The sequence below is a fragment of the Gouania willdenowi genome, chromosome 16 (genome assembly GCF_900634775.1).
Source record: "Gouania willdenowi chromosome 16, fGouWil2.1, whole genome shotgun sequence".
Classification (NCBI taxonomy): domain Eukaryota; kingdom Metazoa; phylum Chordata; class Actinopteri; order Blenniiformes; family Gobiesocidae; genus Gouania; species Gouania willdenowi.
This window is the reverse complement of record NC_041059.1, coordinates 1194746-1211091: the sequence shown is the minus strand read 5'-3', so window position 1 is coordinate 1211091 and position 16346 is coordinate 1194746. Positions and strand designations below refer to the sequence as shown.

General features: G+C 36.3%; 1 protein-coding gene across 3 annotated transcripts in view; it reads left to right on the top strand.

Annotated features, from left to right (window-relative positions):
* Positions 1–7121, top strand: part of rpz6 (rapunzel 6) — a 9443-nt gene extending 2322 nt beyond the window's left edge. The window contains exons 2-5 of one of the 3 annotated variants that reach the window (XR_003675802.1): positions 136–632; positions 2499–3200; positions 6394–6459; positions 6820–7121. Coding sequence is in view for 2 of the 3 variants with exons in the window: in XM_028470725.1 (XP_028326526.1) it covers positions 139–632; positions 2499–3189 (1185 nt within the window). In the remaining variant the exon portion in view is untranslated. Of the gene's footprint in view, positions 1–135; positions 633–2498; positions 3201–4403; positions 4807–6338; positions 6460–6819 lie in introns of those variants that run through there. The other 2 variants (XM_028470725.1, XM_028470726.1) reach the window with 2 other exon arrangements.
* The last annotated feature ends 9225 nt before the right edge of the window (positions 7122–16346 follow it).

Genomic DNA, 16346 nt, shown 5'->3' with positions numbered 1-16346 from the left:
CTGTACCGCCGACTAATCCTATCGTGTAAAGTACGTAAATGTGTCGTAGCAACAGGTTTCAAGCCACAACTTCTTAGTATTTCATACAACAGGATCAACAGATCAACAGCGTCTCTTTTCCCGTCCTTGTTGCAGAACATGAGCAGCTCTTTGGAGAAGGTGGTGGCCCAGAAGAAGGAGGCCATCGAGGCGGCCATGGACATGTTCGAGAGAGGTGCCGAGGTGCTGGCCAGCGCTGTGGGCGAGCTCTTCCCTCTCTGCGAAGCCGCCGCTCCGGTCCTTCGCCTGGCCCTGGACAACGTCCACAGCAAAGAGGTGTTCTACGTCAAAGAGCAGTTCCTCACCGTCAGGAACAAGCTGGACGTGCTCTCTGGTCAGCTGGAGGACATCGACTGTGAGATCAAGAAGGGTCGGCTGGACTCCCAGTACTTCTCTGTGGAGGAGAACATCCGGAACCAGTTTCGTAAGTACATGGACATCCTGGAGGCCAAGCAACAGTTCAAGGAGGTGAAGACGCGACTGTTCTTGGAGCATTTTGCCAAAACGGGAGGAGAGAAGAACCTGTTTGTGCTCCACGATGCTCTGATGGGAACCAACAGCTTTGGAGAGTCCATCCTAGAGGTGGTGCAAAGGTAACACTTCATTTCATCTATAGCTTCTGAGCTTGGAGTAAAAGTGTCAATTTCTACTTGTTTCAGATGTTTCTGCTTCAACATATCAGAGTTCTTCTCTATTAGTCTTTCTATATTCTTAGATTAGACGTGCCACAGCAAATGGAGTTAAATCTGTGTCTTTATTATTAGATCAATAATAAAAAAAATATTTTCAATCAAAAAGACTTTACGTTACTAAAAAACAACTTTTTTGGGTTGAAGTTCTTTTTTTAAAATGAAAAACACACACATCTACCTCCATAGTTCTCAACTGGTGGTTTCGGACCCGAAAGGCTTTTGAGTGGCATCTCCAATATCCAAAGATGATTTTCCACCTTGTCTAACAAACACCAGTAGCTCCACACCATCTACATCACCACTAATAAATGGATAATACTGAAATTCATTTGATGATTTATTACCTGATAGATGATGTCATCTTTCACTGTGGCTCTTTGTACATGTTCACTGGTGTTTTGGTGCAACTGGTTCCCATTTTATCTCATTTCTGACATGTCCGCACAACGAGCTAACATCCAGACTGAGTCACCAGATTAAATGAGAAACCAGTTTATTCAAAACACCACTCATGACATTCACTGCCTCTGTCTCTCTGTAACGCCTCTTTTCATGGTGAGATTTCTCAGTAGGTTCACGTTACGTTCGTGTTGAATGAAGAGAAAATGGCCAGAGGTTTATACTTTGATGGTTAGACGGATACGGTGATTGGTCGAAAGGACAAAGAGAGTTGAAGCAATTGGATAAACTAACTAATGAGCAGCAAAAGGCCACAAAGCCACTGTTTGTCGAGCAATAATTCCAGCTAGTTTGTCTTCTATTTGAATAATATGGCATGGTTTCATTTGACCATCTGATCAGAGGTTAATTGGACAAACCTTTTCAGTGATGGAGGTGCTACATTATTAATAATCTTGAATAGTAACTTTAGATTGGCTGACTTAATTATACATTCAAAGTTGAGCATTTTATATTTGGTTCATATTTGACAGTGATGATACTGTGGTGATTTCCTGTCTAGAATCCTAAGTGCTGACTTATAAAGAGATTCTAAAGGTTTTAGTGTTGATTTGTTGGCTTGTGACCAGCATGATACCCACAGAGTCAGAGGGTAATACCACTGAAGTAGGTTTTGGTTCCTTGTATTGTCAATGCATTTCTTATAGATTTAAATGTGAACAGATTATAATTTATAGTATGACATACCTTTTTGATATGTTTCTTAAAGCTTAGTCAAATCTAAAATGATGCCAAGGTATCTGAACTCGTTGACATTTAGAAGTTTTTCTCCTTTTACTGGCGTAATTTATGCGTACGTTTTTTTTTTTGTTTTACTCACATTCGATGTTAGACAGGAATCATCCAACCACGTAGATATTTTGTCCATTACCATTGATAGTTTGGTTCCCTCCCATCCGTGTAGATGACAGTGTCATCAGCATACGACATTATCACACAAGTGGGAGGTCATGATGTGTCCTTGACTTCCGTGTAGTAATTCCAGCAAACCAGAAACTTTAAGATATTATTTAAGAAGAAGACAAAATGAATTTGCTGGAATTATTATGCGGAAGTCAAGGACACATCAAAGCAATCAGCAGACGCCTCTGAAGAAGACTGGCAGTAGACTGTTGAAACATGTCAGGAGATCAAGGTAAATTACCTGAAAAATGTGTCAAACACATGTCAAATTTAAGACAGGAAGATTTTAAACTAAAATGAGTTTGACTCCCCTGCCTGAACATATTAGGTTGTCGAGCCCTGGTGTGAAACATGCAGCGCTGCAGACCTCCAGGACTAACACTTCCCATCTGTTGTGTTTTGCAGGTACGTAGCGAGGAACCGTCGTCTCCTTGAGGATTTCTGTGTCCGAATGAAGGAGCTGCTCTGCCTGGGTTTGATCGCGCTGCTTGGCCACTGCGCGCTCACACAAGGTCCAGACGAAGAAGACGACAAAATTCAAGAATGGAGCAACAAGATCGAAGAAGTGGAGTCCAGGATGAAAACCAGCATCGAGTCGTGCATCGCTGCGTTCCCCGAGCAGGCTAAGGCCGACGCCGAGCGCGTCCTGCAGGAGAAGGACAGCGAGGACCTGCAGGAGACCACTCAGCAGCTGCTGGACTTCCTGGTGAAGAAGTTCGACTGGGTGTTCTGGTCAGTGCGGCTCATCAACCACGCGGGCAGCACGTACCGCAACTGGCGCGCGGGGGAGCACTTCCACCACGTGGCGGGACGGAACTGGTTCGAGGTGCTGCAGGTGAACAACATCAACCTGTTGGTGTCCTACAGCACCAAACCTCAGCCGGTTCCCAGGGACCGGGTCCGGGAGGCCATGGAGGGCCAGGCCAGGAAGGGAAACGCCCCCGCCGTGGTGGAGCTGCTGGAGACGCAGCTGCACGGGTTCGTGGTCCACGCCGTGAGTCGCCACAAGGCGTCGGCGGCGGCGTGGAGCTTTCCTGAGGATTGTCACTACTGGGAGAGACACAAGAACGTGGCGGTGTGCGTGCACTCCGAGTGACCGGAGATCAGGTTAGGAAGTAGATCTGTGTTTATTCACAAACATGTACCTCAGTATTTATGAAAACCAATCTATTTAATCCACTTTCACACTATTTACATCAATTTTATTGTCATCGTGACCTTCATATTCACACACATTACTTATCAAATGTAATCAGAAAATGTTTATTTAACATACTGTATTTGGTATGAAAGTAAAGGTGTGACCAGGTGTCGAGTTGATGGTTTAACAACAATTTCTGACTAAAAATTGCCACAACAAAGTGGTTCATATAGCGACACATGAGAGGAAAGACCTGAACACAGATGTTAAACCTATTATTTATGTCGTGTTATTCACAGTTTCACTAAACTCTGGATAAGATTACATTTAAAAACATAAACAACCTCTAAATCAGCCACCCAGGGAAAATACACAAAACGACAACAAAATGTAAGAAAAATATACAAAAAGATTAAAACAACACTCAAAACAACTCAAATATAGGACTACAAAAAAGACTACAAAAGCAAAAATTGACATCAACAAAAAACAAAAAAAAATCATATGTAAAAACACACAAAAATGTTTCTAAAATGATACCAAACTCTTGCTTGTTTCCTTTATCAATGCTCAGGTTGGTCATAGTTCTACATGAATGTTTATTAGTGGCGTTCTCGGATCAAACAAACACTTTTCTGTAATAATCGCTGCTCTAAATGATCAACGAGATAAGCCAGAAGCAGCTGATCAGCTGTGATATTTGGTCTGTTGTTCTTTAAAAACAATTGAAGGACATTCGGATCATTAAATACTAGACACAGAAGATGCTGCAGAATATAATTTAAACAGATGCATCACATCGACCCCAAATTTACACACCCACAAACCAAAGAGATCTAGACCAGATGTATAATGTCAGAATTTCCCAATTGGGGGATTAATGAATATCTATATCATCTATATCTGTATCTAAGCCTGGGAGAACATGCAAACTCCACAAAGAGAGGTCCCAGATCTTCAGCATTGGAAATCAAACCATTAGTGTGACACAGAAGTGCAAATTAAATACTAAATACTGCACAAATATGTCTTTAAACTGTAAATTACAAGTATTATTACAAAATAAAATCCTTTAAAGACTCAAACTGAACTAAACAGAAGAAAGTGATGATCTCATTATTTGAAGTTATTTGTTTGATGGAGTTTAGTGGGTTGACTTTACAATCAAGGCCTCACAGGTTACTGGGACAAGGCATCTTAATTTGAAGAAGACGTTTGAGTTGTGGGATCCACGAGGTGAAAGTCCTGTGGGAAAGAAAAGTTCTAAACAGACGGTTTGAAACGCTCCAGGTGAAAATGAGGAAAAGGAAAAGCAGTGACGCGTCATGGCAAGAGCGAGGGAAAGTCCTTCATTCTGACAGAGTGACTGCAGGGAATAAAAGAGGTAAAAAACCTGCTGACTTAGGCTTTTATTTTGGAAAGTAAAGTCATGTCTATGTCTGCAGCAGAAAAACATTAGTTCCTATTCATTACAGTAGTTAATAGTAATTTAGCATTATTTACTCATTATTTACATTTTGTAGTTGAGAAAGTTCTTAGTAGAGCTTTAAATGCAAAAAGAAGAAAGGGGAATGAGACAAAAATAATAAGAGTAAGACATTTTTTGTAAATATAATAAAACTGAATTAGGCTGATATATATTAACCTATTTTCATCACTTTTTCTTGCCATATTTTTGCTCCATTTAATGTATTTTTGCTACATTTCTCCCATTTCTGACACTTCTACATCACATTTAATGACTTTTCTACACATTTTCTCCACTTTCCAGACATGTTCATCACTTATAAACCATTTCTACCACTTTTACACCTAATGTCACATATGTTGACACATTATTGTCATATTTCATGATCATTTTTAGCCAGTTTAACCACATTCATGATTTTTCATGCCAATTGTTTGCTGGTTTAAACTAAATGTTCCAATATTGACACTGTTTTTGGCTGCTCTAATTTACAACTTTTACCTCATTTCTGATTCATTGAACAATAGAATAGAGTTTATTGCCATATGTACACATTAAAAAAGAACAGTGCATGTCCCAGAGTCAGATGAAAAAAAATTACAAACAACAAATAAGCCAAGACTGTGTAAGTAAATGTGAAAAACAATGAAAGAACAGAAATACACTCAACAAAAATATAAATAAATAAATACAACCTGAGTTGCATTTACTGACTTTATGGATGGACCCCAAAAATCTCCCCTTTATTCCCCCTTATAGATGGTCCTGTCTCCACATGACTGTTCTTCAATGTTCATGTCTGTGTTCAACCACCTTCAGCTACAGTGGGGGTCCCCGCTCTCTGAGACCTTTATTTTGGAGGGTCCCTGCTCTCTGGAACCTTTATTTTGGAGGGTCCCTGCTCTCTGGGACCTTTATTTTGGAGGGTCCCTGCTCTCTGGGACCTTTATTTTGGAGGGTCCCCGCTCTCTGGGACCTTTATTTTTGGAGGGTCCCTGCTCTCTGGGACCTTTATTTTTGGAGGGTCCCTGCTCTCTGGGACCTTTATTTTGGAGGGTCCCTGCTCTCTGGGACCTTTATTTTTGGAGGGTCCCTGCTCTCTGGGACCTTTATTTTGGAGGGTCCCTGCTCTCTGGGACCTTTATTTTGGAGGGTCCCCGCTCTCTGGGACCTTTATTTTGGGGCTGATAAAGGTTGAGAATAGGACACTAAATACCCTGGAAACAGGATCATAGATAAAAACAGACTCTTGGTTAATGAGGTGACGTTGGTTTTTAAAGTCGGATCAGTTGAGAATCTCTGCGTATTGTGACAGAAACATGATGGGCACGACTTCCTGTGTTTGTGCTTTTAAAAACCTGATGTTTAATCTAATAATTGAAGCTTTTTGTGCATGTGAGTCACAGATGTATCACAGTGTGGATGCTGTGAGAAAATCATCTGCAGTGTGTGTGTGAGTGTGTGTGCGTGTGTGTGTGTGTGTGTGTGTGTGTGTGTGTGTGTGTGTGTGTGTGTGTGTGTGTGTGTGTGTGTGTGTGTGTGTGTGTGTGTGTGTGTGTGTGTGTGTGTGTGTGTGTGTGTGTGTGTGTGTGTGTGTGTGTGTGTGTGTGTGTGTGTGTGTGCTCCTTGTCTCCAGACGCTTTTAGCTGATGCAGCATCTGTTCTTTCTCTGCTGGAAATAACTCTGACAGGAGCTCACGACGCCTGAGGAAGAGGAGGAGGAAGAGGAAGAGGAAGAGGAAGAGGAGGAGGAAGAGGCAGAGGAAGAGGAGGAAGAAGAGGAAGAGGAAGAGGAGGAGGAAGATGGAGAGGAAGAGGAAGAGGAAGAGGAGGAGGAAGAGGAAGAGGAGGAGGAGGAAGAAGAGGAAGAGGAAGAGGAGGAGGAAGAGGAGGAAGAAGAGGCAGAGGAAGAGGAGGAAGAAGAGGAAGAGGAAGAGGAGGAGGAAGATGGAGAGGAAGAGGAAGAGGAAGAGGAAGAGGAGGAGGAAGAGGAAGAGGAAGAGGAAGAGGAGGAGGAGGAAGAAGAGGAAGAGGAGGAGGAAGAGGAGGAAGAAGAGGCAGAGGAAGAGGAGGAAGAAGAGGAAGAGGAAGAGGAGGAGGAAGAGGGAGAGGAAGAGGAAGAGGAAGAGGTGTTTCCACACTGAACCATAAACACAAGCTGAATACTTCCATTCCTCTGACTTTCTGAGTCAATTTCCTCATCTTTACCAAATGTAAAAATATTTAAACTACGTTATACTAACGACATTAATTAATCAGCTGCATGTCTGACTCGTTCATATTTAATGTATTTATTTGTCTTTTATCAATTATTCATCAATGTTAATTTCCCGCACATTTGACCATTTGATTAGAAATGTTATTTATTTCGATTTTACTCTCAAAATTTTGACTTTATTCTTGAATTTTAAACTTTAATCTCGACATTTAATCTTTATTTATTTAATATATAAATTTATGTAAAATCATATTCATTTGTTAATGCATTTATTTGTTGTTGTTTTTTGTTTTTGTTAACATTTATTGGTCTCCCTCCCAGTAATTTCATTTAATTTTTTTTAATGGTAAATATTAAATAAAAACAGCAACAAAAATAAACATTTGCAAAATGAATGAACATATTTATTATTTAAATAATGAAATGACAGTAAAGCAGTGTAATAGCTTATAAATTATAATAATAATAAATGATGTATAGAATGCAGTTGTGTGGTTTTTCTGACTCAACACTGTGTGTGTGTGTGTGTGTGTGTGTGTGTGTGTGTGTGTGTGTGTGTGTGTGTGTGTGTGTGTGTGTGTGTGCACTCACTCACACATCATCTGATCAATAAAATCAGTGCCTGATCAACGCCTTCCTTTATTGTTTTGACACTTAATGACAAACACAGGCTGTGAACACGTTTAATTTAATTTATTCATGTTCTGATCCTAATGTGATTAACACGACTCAGCGTTTTCTGCCCACAGGCCGAGCTGCTCCCACAAAGTGCTGACCTCAGCTGTGTGTGCGTGTGTGCGTGTGTGTGCGTGCGTGTGCGTGTGTGTGTGTGTGTGTGCCACTCCCTGTGCTTTCAGAAGAAATAATGAGTAAATTATTACTCTGCTGATCCATTTCATAGACAGTGTTGGGCTCAGTTATAATTTCAATCATGTAATTAATGTTATAATTGTAATTAACTATCAATTATGTGATATTTGACAAAATCTGTTGCTGTTGTAGAGTTGTGTTGTAATTGAATTACTTTTTTTTAAATTACCAAACCTTTGACTTTAATCACGATACTGTATTTGTTATTTTCTAAATTTTGACTTTTTTTTTTCAAAATTTCAACTTTAATTACAACATTATATTTCAACTGCATTCTCATAATTTCAACATTAATTGCAAAATTTCAACTTTATTCTCAAAATTTGAATGTTAACTCACTCACTGCCATTAATGTAAATATATGTAATTTCAAATCCAAACGCTCACTGCCAATGACCTATACATACGTCAATTGTTTTTTTCAACGGCGGTTGCTAGGAGACAGTGTGACGACCTCTCCAATGAATATCAGCCTTTTACTATGATGTAGTGACTAACTGGTGCCATGTAGGTGGCAGTAGTACACCTTTGAATGAGAGATTAACCATGATGAGCAGAGGAAGAGGAAGAGGAAGAGAGTTGATCAGGGAGAAAATGGCGTAACGAGAGAAGATAGTGAAGCTAACAGCAGCTCAGCCTCGAGCAGAACAATGGGAACTAAGTGGACAACAACCCTGAGCAAACGGTGACACTCGGCATAGACATTATATATGTAGATGCCACATTGAGTGAGGAGGGACACGTCATCAGCGCCGCCATCTTGGACCAGTGCTGGTGGAGGCAGCGTTGCATAGACATTATCACAGAAAGAGGTATTTCTCAATCTCTAAGTAGAATGAATCGTTGAATTTTGAACTGATTTCCAAACTGTTTAATTTTTTTAAAAACGTCACAGATTTATCTATGATACAAGGTGTTTGGATATATTTAAAATGCTGGTTTTACCACTTAACACTTAATCTCCACACCTACATCCTTGAATATTTCAGTTCTTTGGCTACAATAATTAATGATGTTGATATAAATGTAATGGTTATAATAATAATAATATAAGTAAAATCTAATAAAAAATAATAAAACAATAATATTAATAATGACATTTATTAATGATACTAATTGTAATAATAATAATAATAATAATAAGGTAATATAAGAATATAATGTAATAATATAGCAAAAATAATGATAATAATAGCAATAACAATAATACAATGAGAATACCAGTAACTTTAATATAAAATATTAATAATAAAAAATAATACAGTAATGAGAATGTTATGATATTTATAAAAAATAGCAATAACATTAATGCACTAGTAGTACAATTATGGTGGGCAGCAGCAGATCATGTCCAAGGCTATACAAGGTAGTATAACGGCTACTAAAAGTGGAACTGATAGTGAGCGCTTCGGATAATCTATAGAGTTTATTTTCTATATAGTGGATTATCTATAGTGGATTATGTATATAGTGGATTATGTATATAGTTTATTATGTATATAGTTTATTGTGTATATAGTGGATTATCTATATAGTGAAGGTAAATATATAATGTGTGAATAAAGGGAGCAGGCTTATAATGGTAGAGTCATTGGTTCTAATCTCTGGTCCATCACTGTGAGATGTTGATCAGTTCTTTATATGAACCCTAACCCCTCCCTGGGTGCTACAACATGGCTGCTCACTGCTCCTCATGGAGGGGTTTAATACAGAGAACATATTTAGTGTATGTAGCTTTACATATATGACAATAAAGTATCATCCATTTCAGTAAGAAATGGTTTGTTTCTTATTTTCTGTGTTTCTACAGTATTTCTAAAGTGTTTCTAAAGTGTTTCTACAGTATTTCTACAGTGTTTCTAAAGTATTTCTAAAGTGTTTCTAAAGTGTTTCTAAAGTGTGTTTCTTTCTGTAGACCTTCTGTGGTGTGCCTGTATAGACATGTATATATAGTAAAGCTCCACTGCCTGTGCTGCTGGAATCCAGAGGATTCATTAGTGGTCATGTGGGATTTTCTAGGTATAATAAATATTGATCCTGGAGGCTCTAAAAGCTGTGGTCTCTGGTTACAGACCATGATGATGGGAGGTTTCCAGGTTCTCCTCACAGGTGCTCATTGTGGTCAAAAGGACATTTGATGGTTTTTAGTCCTATAACGCCAAACGTATCATATTTAATACATGACTTTTCTCTACATGAACAGTGTGATGACTTTTTTCTTCTTTAAAAACTCCAATGTTTATGATTATATACATACAATACAAGGATAATCCACCGTGGGGCAGTAATTAGTTTATTTTACAGTAACTCTACAACATTGTCACTAATGAGGAAAGATACACACGTGGTTTTAGAGGAAGAACTTTTCCAATGTTGACAAGTATAAAATGTAAGAAAAACATTCACATTTTTACTGATACTGTAGTGTGTGATACTAGTTTATATTTCATAATCTCTGTTGTATGAGGTCATGTGACTCTAAATCAGTCAAGTGTCATTTTATTTCATTTTACATGTCAACAAGAAACAAAAAAGTCTTTTTTTTATTTTTCAAGTAAATTAAATAAATGTTTAAATTGCATAATTTGTAAACTGACATGGGAAACAGACACAGATGTAAACACTGTGTGAAATGCTGAGTCATTTCAGACCTAACGCCATCATACAAAATAAAAAGTTTGTGATCCACAAAATGAGAAAAAATAAGTGAAATGTTATGTTATTGATCATGTCAGTTCCACTGGTGGATATCTCATTGTTGCATAAAAATAGCACAAAAATATGTACTTATGTATGTTTGTATGGAATTACCAATTTGTTGACATTAAGGTTATTTATTATGTTTGTGTTGGTAAAAAAAAAACTACATTTCAGCATAAAAACCAGATGTATCAAATATGATACAAATTAATTGATTTTTTGTTTTTTTTGTTTTTGGTTGTTCATAAGGACCTATAAAGTCTCCAGCTTCAAAACATTAGAATTTTCAGTTATTTATTTATTGAATGATTCAGGCTTTACAGGGTTAAAGGAGGAATAATAAGATGGTAATAGAGTAGAGCTGCCGACAGGGGGCGCTGTCCACAAACACAACCTAACATTGTGTAAAATGTCTGAGGCCTTTTTTTAAAGTAGAAATCCCAAAAGTCAGAGGAAATAATTCTAAAATGTTCTTTTTTTGTCTTTCCTGAGGAAATAAATAATAAACGTAAATATAAAGTTATATTAAAACCCAGGAGACAGGAAGGCTGGTCATAAATAAAGCTTTTCCTTCCCATCAAAGTGAATCTGTTCGTCTCCAACAGGAGATAAAAGCACATATCAATATTTCATCAACAAATGAAGGAGTGGATGGATGAGGATGGATGCTTTAGACCCTGAGGAGAGACGGTCGATGGATGGATGGATGGATGCTTTAGTCGGTCGATGGGAGGATGCTGTGGACCGATCCCACATAATGGGATTAACCATTGATCGTCTGCTGCTGCTCTGACTGAGTGACTGATTTAATCCAATCAGAAGCTCTGAAACATTTGTTCAGTGACACCGACCGCTGGTTAAGAAGCTCCACCCACTTTAATCAATGCATTATTGGATAATGAATAAATAATTATTGATCGGGTAACGTTTTGAATTTAGTACATTTAAAAAAATAAATAAAGATGTTGTGATGGAAAAACAAACAACAAATTAGAGGTAAAATCAATCAAGAGCCACAAAATCAAATGAAATGACACAGAAAATTACACAAAGTAACATCAAAAACACATAAAACCACATCACACAGAAATACAAAAAAAAGTTAAAAAAAAAAAATACACAAAAGACATTGTACAAAATAACAAAGAAATGTGAAAGTCATAACATTAAAAAACAGGCAAATACACAAAACAACACAAAGTGACATTAAAAACACATAAAATAACATCACACAAAAATACAGAAAAACCCACAAAAAACGTGCAAAACATCACAAAGACATAAAAAAAAAACACACTAAACAACATTACACAAAAACACACAAAAACCAGAGTAACTCTTTGTAGTTTCCTGTGTTAACGCTGTGATTGGTCGTTATTATTCTAATGCTGACGTGAATGTAGATCATGTGACCCTCAGATTAGACACAATCACATGTTTGTGATGAAATGTCCATCACTGGTACACATAGATATATAAACATCATTTCAACCAATAAAAACCCAGTTGCTGTGATTCATTGATTAGAAAAGGTTAATTAGTGTGTGAGTGACGTCAACATCATTCCTTGGTTTAAAGGTCATTGAACATATGAATAAACCCTCCTGTTGTGTAACTGTTGGATTAAATCATGTTTTCCCTCAAAATCATAATATATTGATTACAGATGTTTGGTTTGTGCTGCTTTGTTACGTCAGAGAGGAAAATCCCTGATCGTCGTGTAAACCTGAACCACCTGGTGTAAAGACTGACTGATGGTCGAGAGAGAGAGAGAGAGAGAGTGGTCACATGATCAGGACCAGAACCATTACATAACCCTTTGGAGTCTCACACGTTCAACTGAAATCAGACTTTATTCATCTCTGAGGAAACAAACACATTAGTCATCATTTATTCACTAGAAATACCCATAAAGTTATTATTTCATACATGACAGAAAAACACCAGAACACACAAAGTTACAACAAAAAATACATATATATCTATATTAACAGATACACAAAATGACAACAAGGATATAATAAGTATGAACAAAAATACCAACAGACAAACACAAAATGACACTTAAAACACACAAAGTTACAACAAAAATACACAACATAAATGCACATATATTAACAGATACACAAAACTACACAAAGAATGAAAAAAAATAGACAAACAACAAAAATACACAAAATTGCAACAAGGATACACAAAGTATGAACAAAAATACACAAAAAAATAACAAACATACACAAAACAACACTTAAAATATATGAAAAATACCAAAACTCAGCAAACTGAAGAATTCACCATAAACACATTAAATTAATGATGAAAAACACGTAAACTCCTCTGACATCAAACCTTTATAATTATTTTTGTTTGAATATGCACGTGATGTCACTAACCATCAGATACAGTTACCGTCATTGATCAATCAGCTGCATTAGAAGCATTATTAGACTGATCGATTGATTGATTGATTGATAGAGGCTCAGAGATGCTTCAGCTAATTGTTCTATTGATTACTTTTAAAGTTCATCTGCAGCTCATCCATTTAGTGCCAGACATTTATTCAGTTACTGTATTTCAAACCATTGCTTTGCTTTTATATTATTTTTATTACAACATTGTTCGTGTGTATTTTATTGATCATTTCTGTCCATCAAAAAACTCGATTTATTCATCAATAAAAAAACAACCTTGTTTTTACTGTTTGCATGAATCAGATTTAATTTCTTTCCTAAAAGTCATAGTTTTGTTTAATATTTGATTAATAATTTTAGAATTAAACCTGCTGCTCTTTTCTCTCTCTCTCTATTTCATGCTTCCATCGGTTGTTAAACACTGACATCTGGAAACATCTGGGAACATGACTGAAGATAGAACAACGCTCCACAGCGTGAGTCACTTCTGTAAATTTGTAACTAATACCTGTAACTGTGTCATCTGTCTGTATTAGTTTAGTTTAAACCAGTTTAACAAGAATTCTAATCCTTGAGATTAAACCAGGATTAGTTGTTCACACAAGAACTTATTTATGACAGTGTTTCATCTTCAGCTTTAGAATTTCACGTCATTTTCAGGCCAACACAGAAAGAAATAAAATAAAATAAAATACCAACAAAACAACACTTTAGATCCACAAAATGACAACAAAAATACACATATATTCACAGATACACCAAATAACAACAAAAATACACAAAGTTGTTTGAAAAAATACAAAAATACACAAAATGAAACTTAAAATACACAAAATTACAACAAAAACTCCACAACACCTCACAAAAACAGATAAATAATACTTAAAATGACAACAAAAACCCCCACAAAATATCAATAATATCTCACAAAAAACACAGAAAAATGTACAAAATACCAACAGGCATACACAAAATGACACTTAAAATACACAAAATGACAACAAGAGTACACAACAAAACAATAAAAACACACAAAATGACAACTAAAATACACGTATGTATTAACAGATACATAGAATCACGACAAAAATACACAAAGTATGAAGAAAAATACACAGACAACAAAAAATACACAAAATGCAAACATTCATCAAAATCACACTTCACAAAAACAGAGAAATATTGCTTGAAATCATAAAAAAAATACACACAAAAAAAAACATACACAAAATAACAAGAAAAATACACAAAACTGCACAAGGTATGAAAAAAATACACAAACAGCAAAAAATACACTAAATACAATGATACGCAAAATGACAACGAAAACACATACAATTACCACAAAAATACACAACATAACAACAAAAATACACATATATATTAACAGATACACCAAATCACAGCAAACGTACATAAAATTACAACAAAAATACTCAAAATATAATAAAATACCATCTCTCAACATCCTCTGGTCAAAACGACTCATCTGGAGCGTTTATGAGCTCAGTGTCACATTCTTCCTTTATCCAAAACGTGTGTGTGTGCGTGTGTGTGTTATAGTCACTAAAAGCATTAACGCAGAACAAACTGTGCTTATGTGGCAACATCATCGTCATTAATATTGACAACTGTTAAAGTACATTTATGTTTATTTAAAGTACATTTATAATCAAAAAGTTACATGAATAAAAATGGTTTGCATTAGTTATAGATGTATATTCATCTATAGAATGTGATTTAATCAATAAATGTAAAATAATGTATGGAAATATTAGTTTATTATGAAGTTAATTTATTGTCATTGATGTGCTTTGTTCTAGTTGCTATGGACTACACAGTACACACAACAAAGCTCCAAAATGTTAAAAAATAGAGCAAATGACTCCGAAAACACACAAACCAACAACACAAAATAAGAACAAAAGTATACAAAATCACAGAAAATTACAGAAATTAACTCTAAAACAGACAAAAATACCCACAATAACAACACAATGCACAAAACGATAGAAAAATACACAAAATTCTACCAAATGACTGAAACAGACAAATCGACAACAGAAATACACAAAATGACAACAAAAAAGCTCAAAATGACTCAAAAGTATAGCAAAAGAATCAAAAAACATATAAAATGATAGAAAATTACACAAACCGACCCAAAATAGACAAAAATGACAACAAAAATACCCTAAATAACAACAAACTACACAAACTGAAAAAAACACAAATTGACTTCAAAAACAGACAAAATGACAATAAAAATACCCAAAAATAACAACAAAGTGCACAAAAAGAGAGAAATACACAAATTTACTTCAACAACAGACAAAACACAACAAAAATACAAAAAATGACAAAAGTTTTTACCAAATGACTCCAAAAACAAACAAAATGCCAACAAAAATACACAAATCAGCAGAAAATAGTGTTTCCTGTGTTAATGCTCAGTATGGTCATTATTTTAATGCTGACATGACGGTAGATAACGTGACCCTCACATCAGACACATTTCTGTGTGTTTATTGGTTCTTCATAAAAACATGAATTGGCCTCAAATGTTGTAAATGTGATTGTCTTCATGTTTTCTGCTGACTGACAATAACCATAAACACGTTTATAATCATCTGAGTGATACTTACAGCCCAGCGAGGTTTCATATCTGATTTACCAGCTTCATACGTTTCAGACATGTCCAAACATGCTTCACCTCTGAACACTTTCTGATCTGTGGAAAAACCACCAACGTCCCTCTGGCAGCAAAATGTTCTAATAATTACAGCTGAGCTGGATTTAAAGGGGGTTGGGCTGGTGAGTTTTCACACGGGGGGGGGGGGGGGGGGGGGGGGGGGATCCTTCAGTGAACTCAAACAATAACACTGTTGTTGTGGCATTTATCCATCAAAGGTTAAAGTAAAGCAGTTTATATACATATGTGTATATACATATATATTTCAGGTTGATCTGTTTCCTGTGCTGCGGAGACACCTGGTGGCGATGGGAACAAACGTGTCCTTGATCAAGGTCAAACACTGCAGGAGTCAAAATAATCGACCACAGCAAAGTTGACACAAACCCACTCCAAAAACAGACAAAAATGATAACGAAAAACACAAGGTTTTCTTTTAAAACCAAAGCTTTAATATTTTACAGTTCTAGAGCCTGTGTTCCTCCATCTTGAAATCATGTGATTGATGATGTCACACGGCCCCACTGCCTGTAAACATCCTATTGTTTTCTGTTGGAGTGAAACATTCAGCCTGATTTTTAGATCATTTAGTAGTTTTTTTGATCATTTAGTAGATTTTTCAGTAAAATTATTAATTTGTGCTGATTTTAGTTGCTCTAAAAAACCAAGAAAAGTTAAAGATGTCGATGTAAACCTGTTTTGTTTGTAGAAAGAGGATAAAAACTGTTGTGACCACAGGGGGCGACAGTTCCA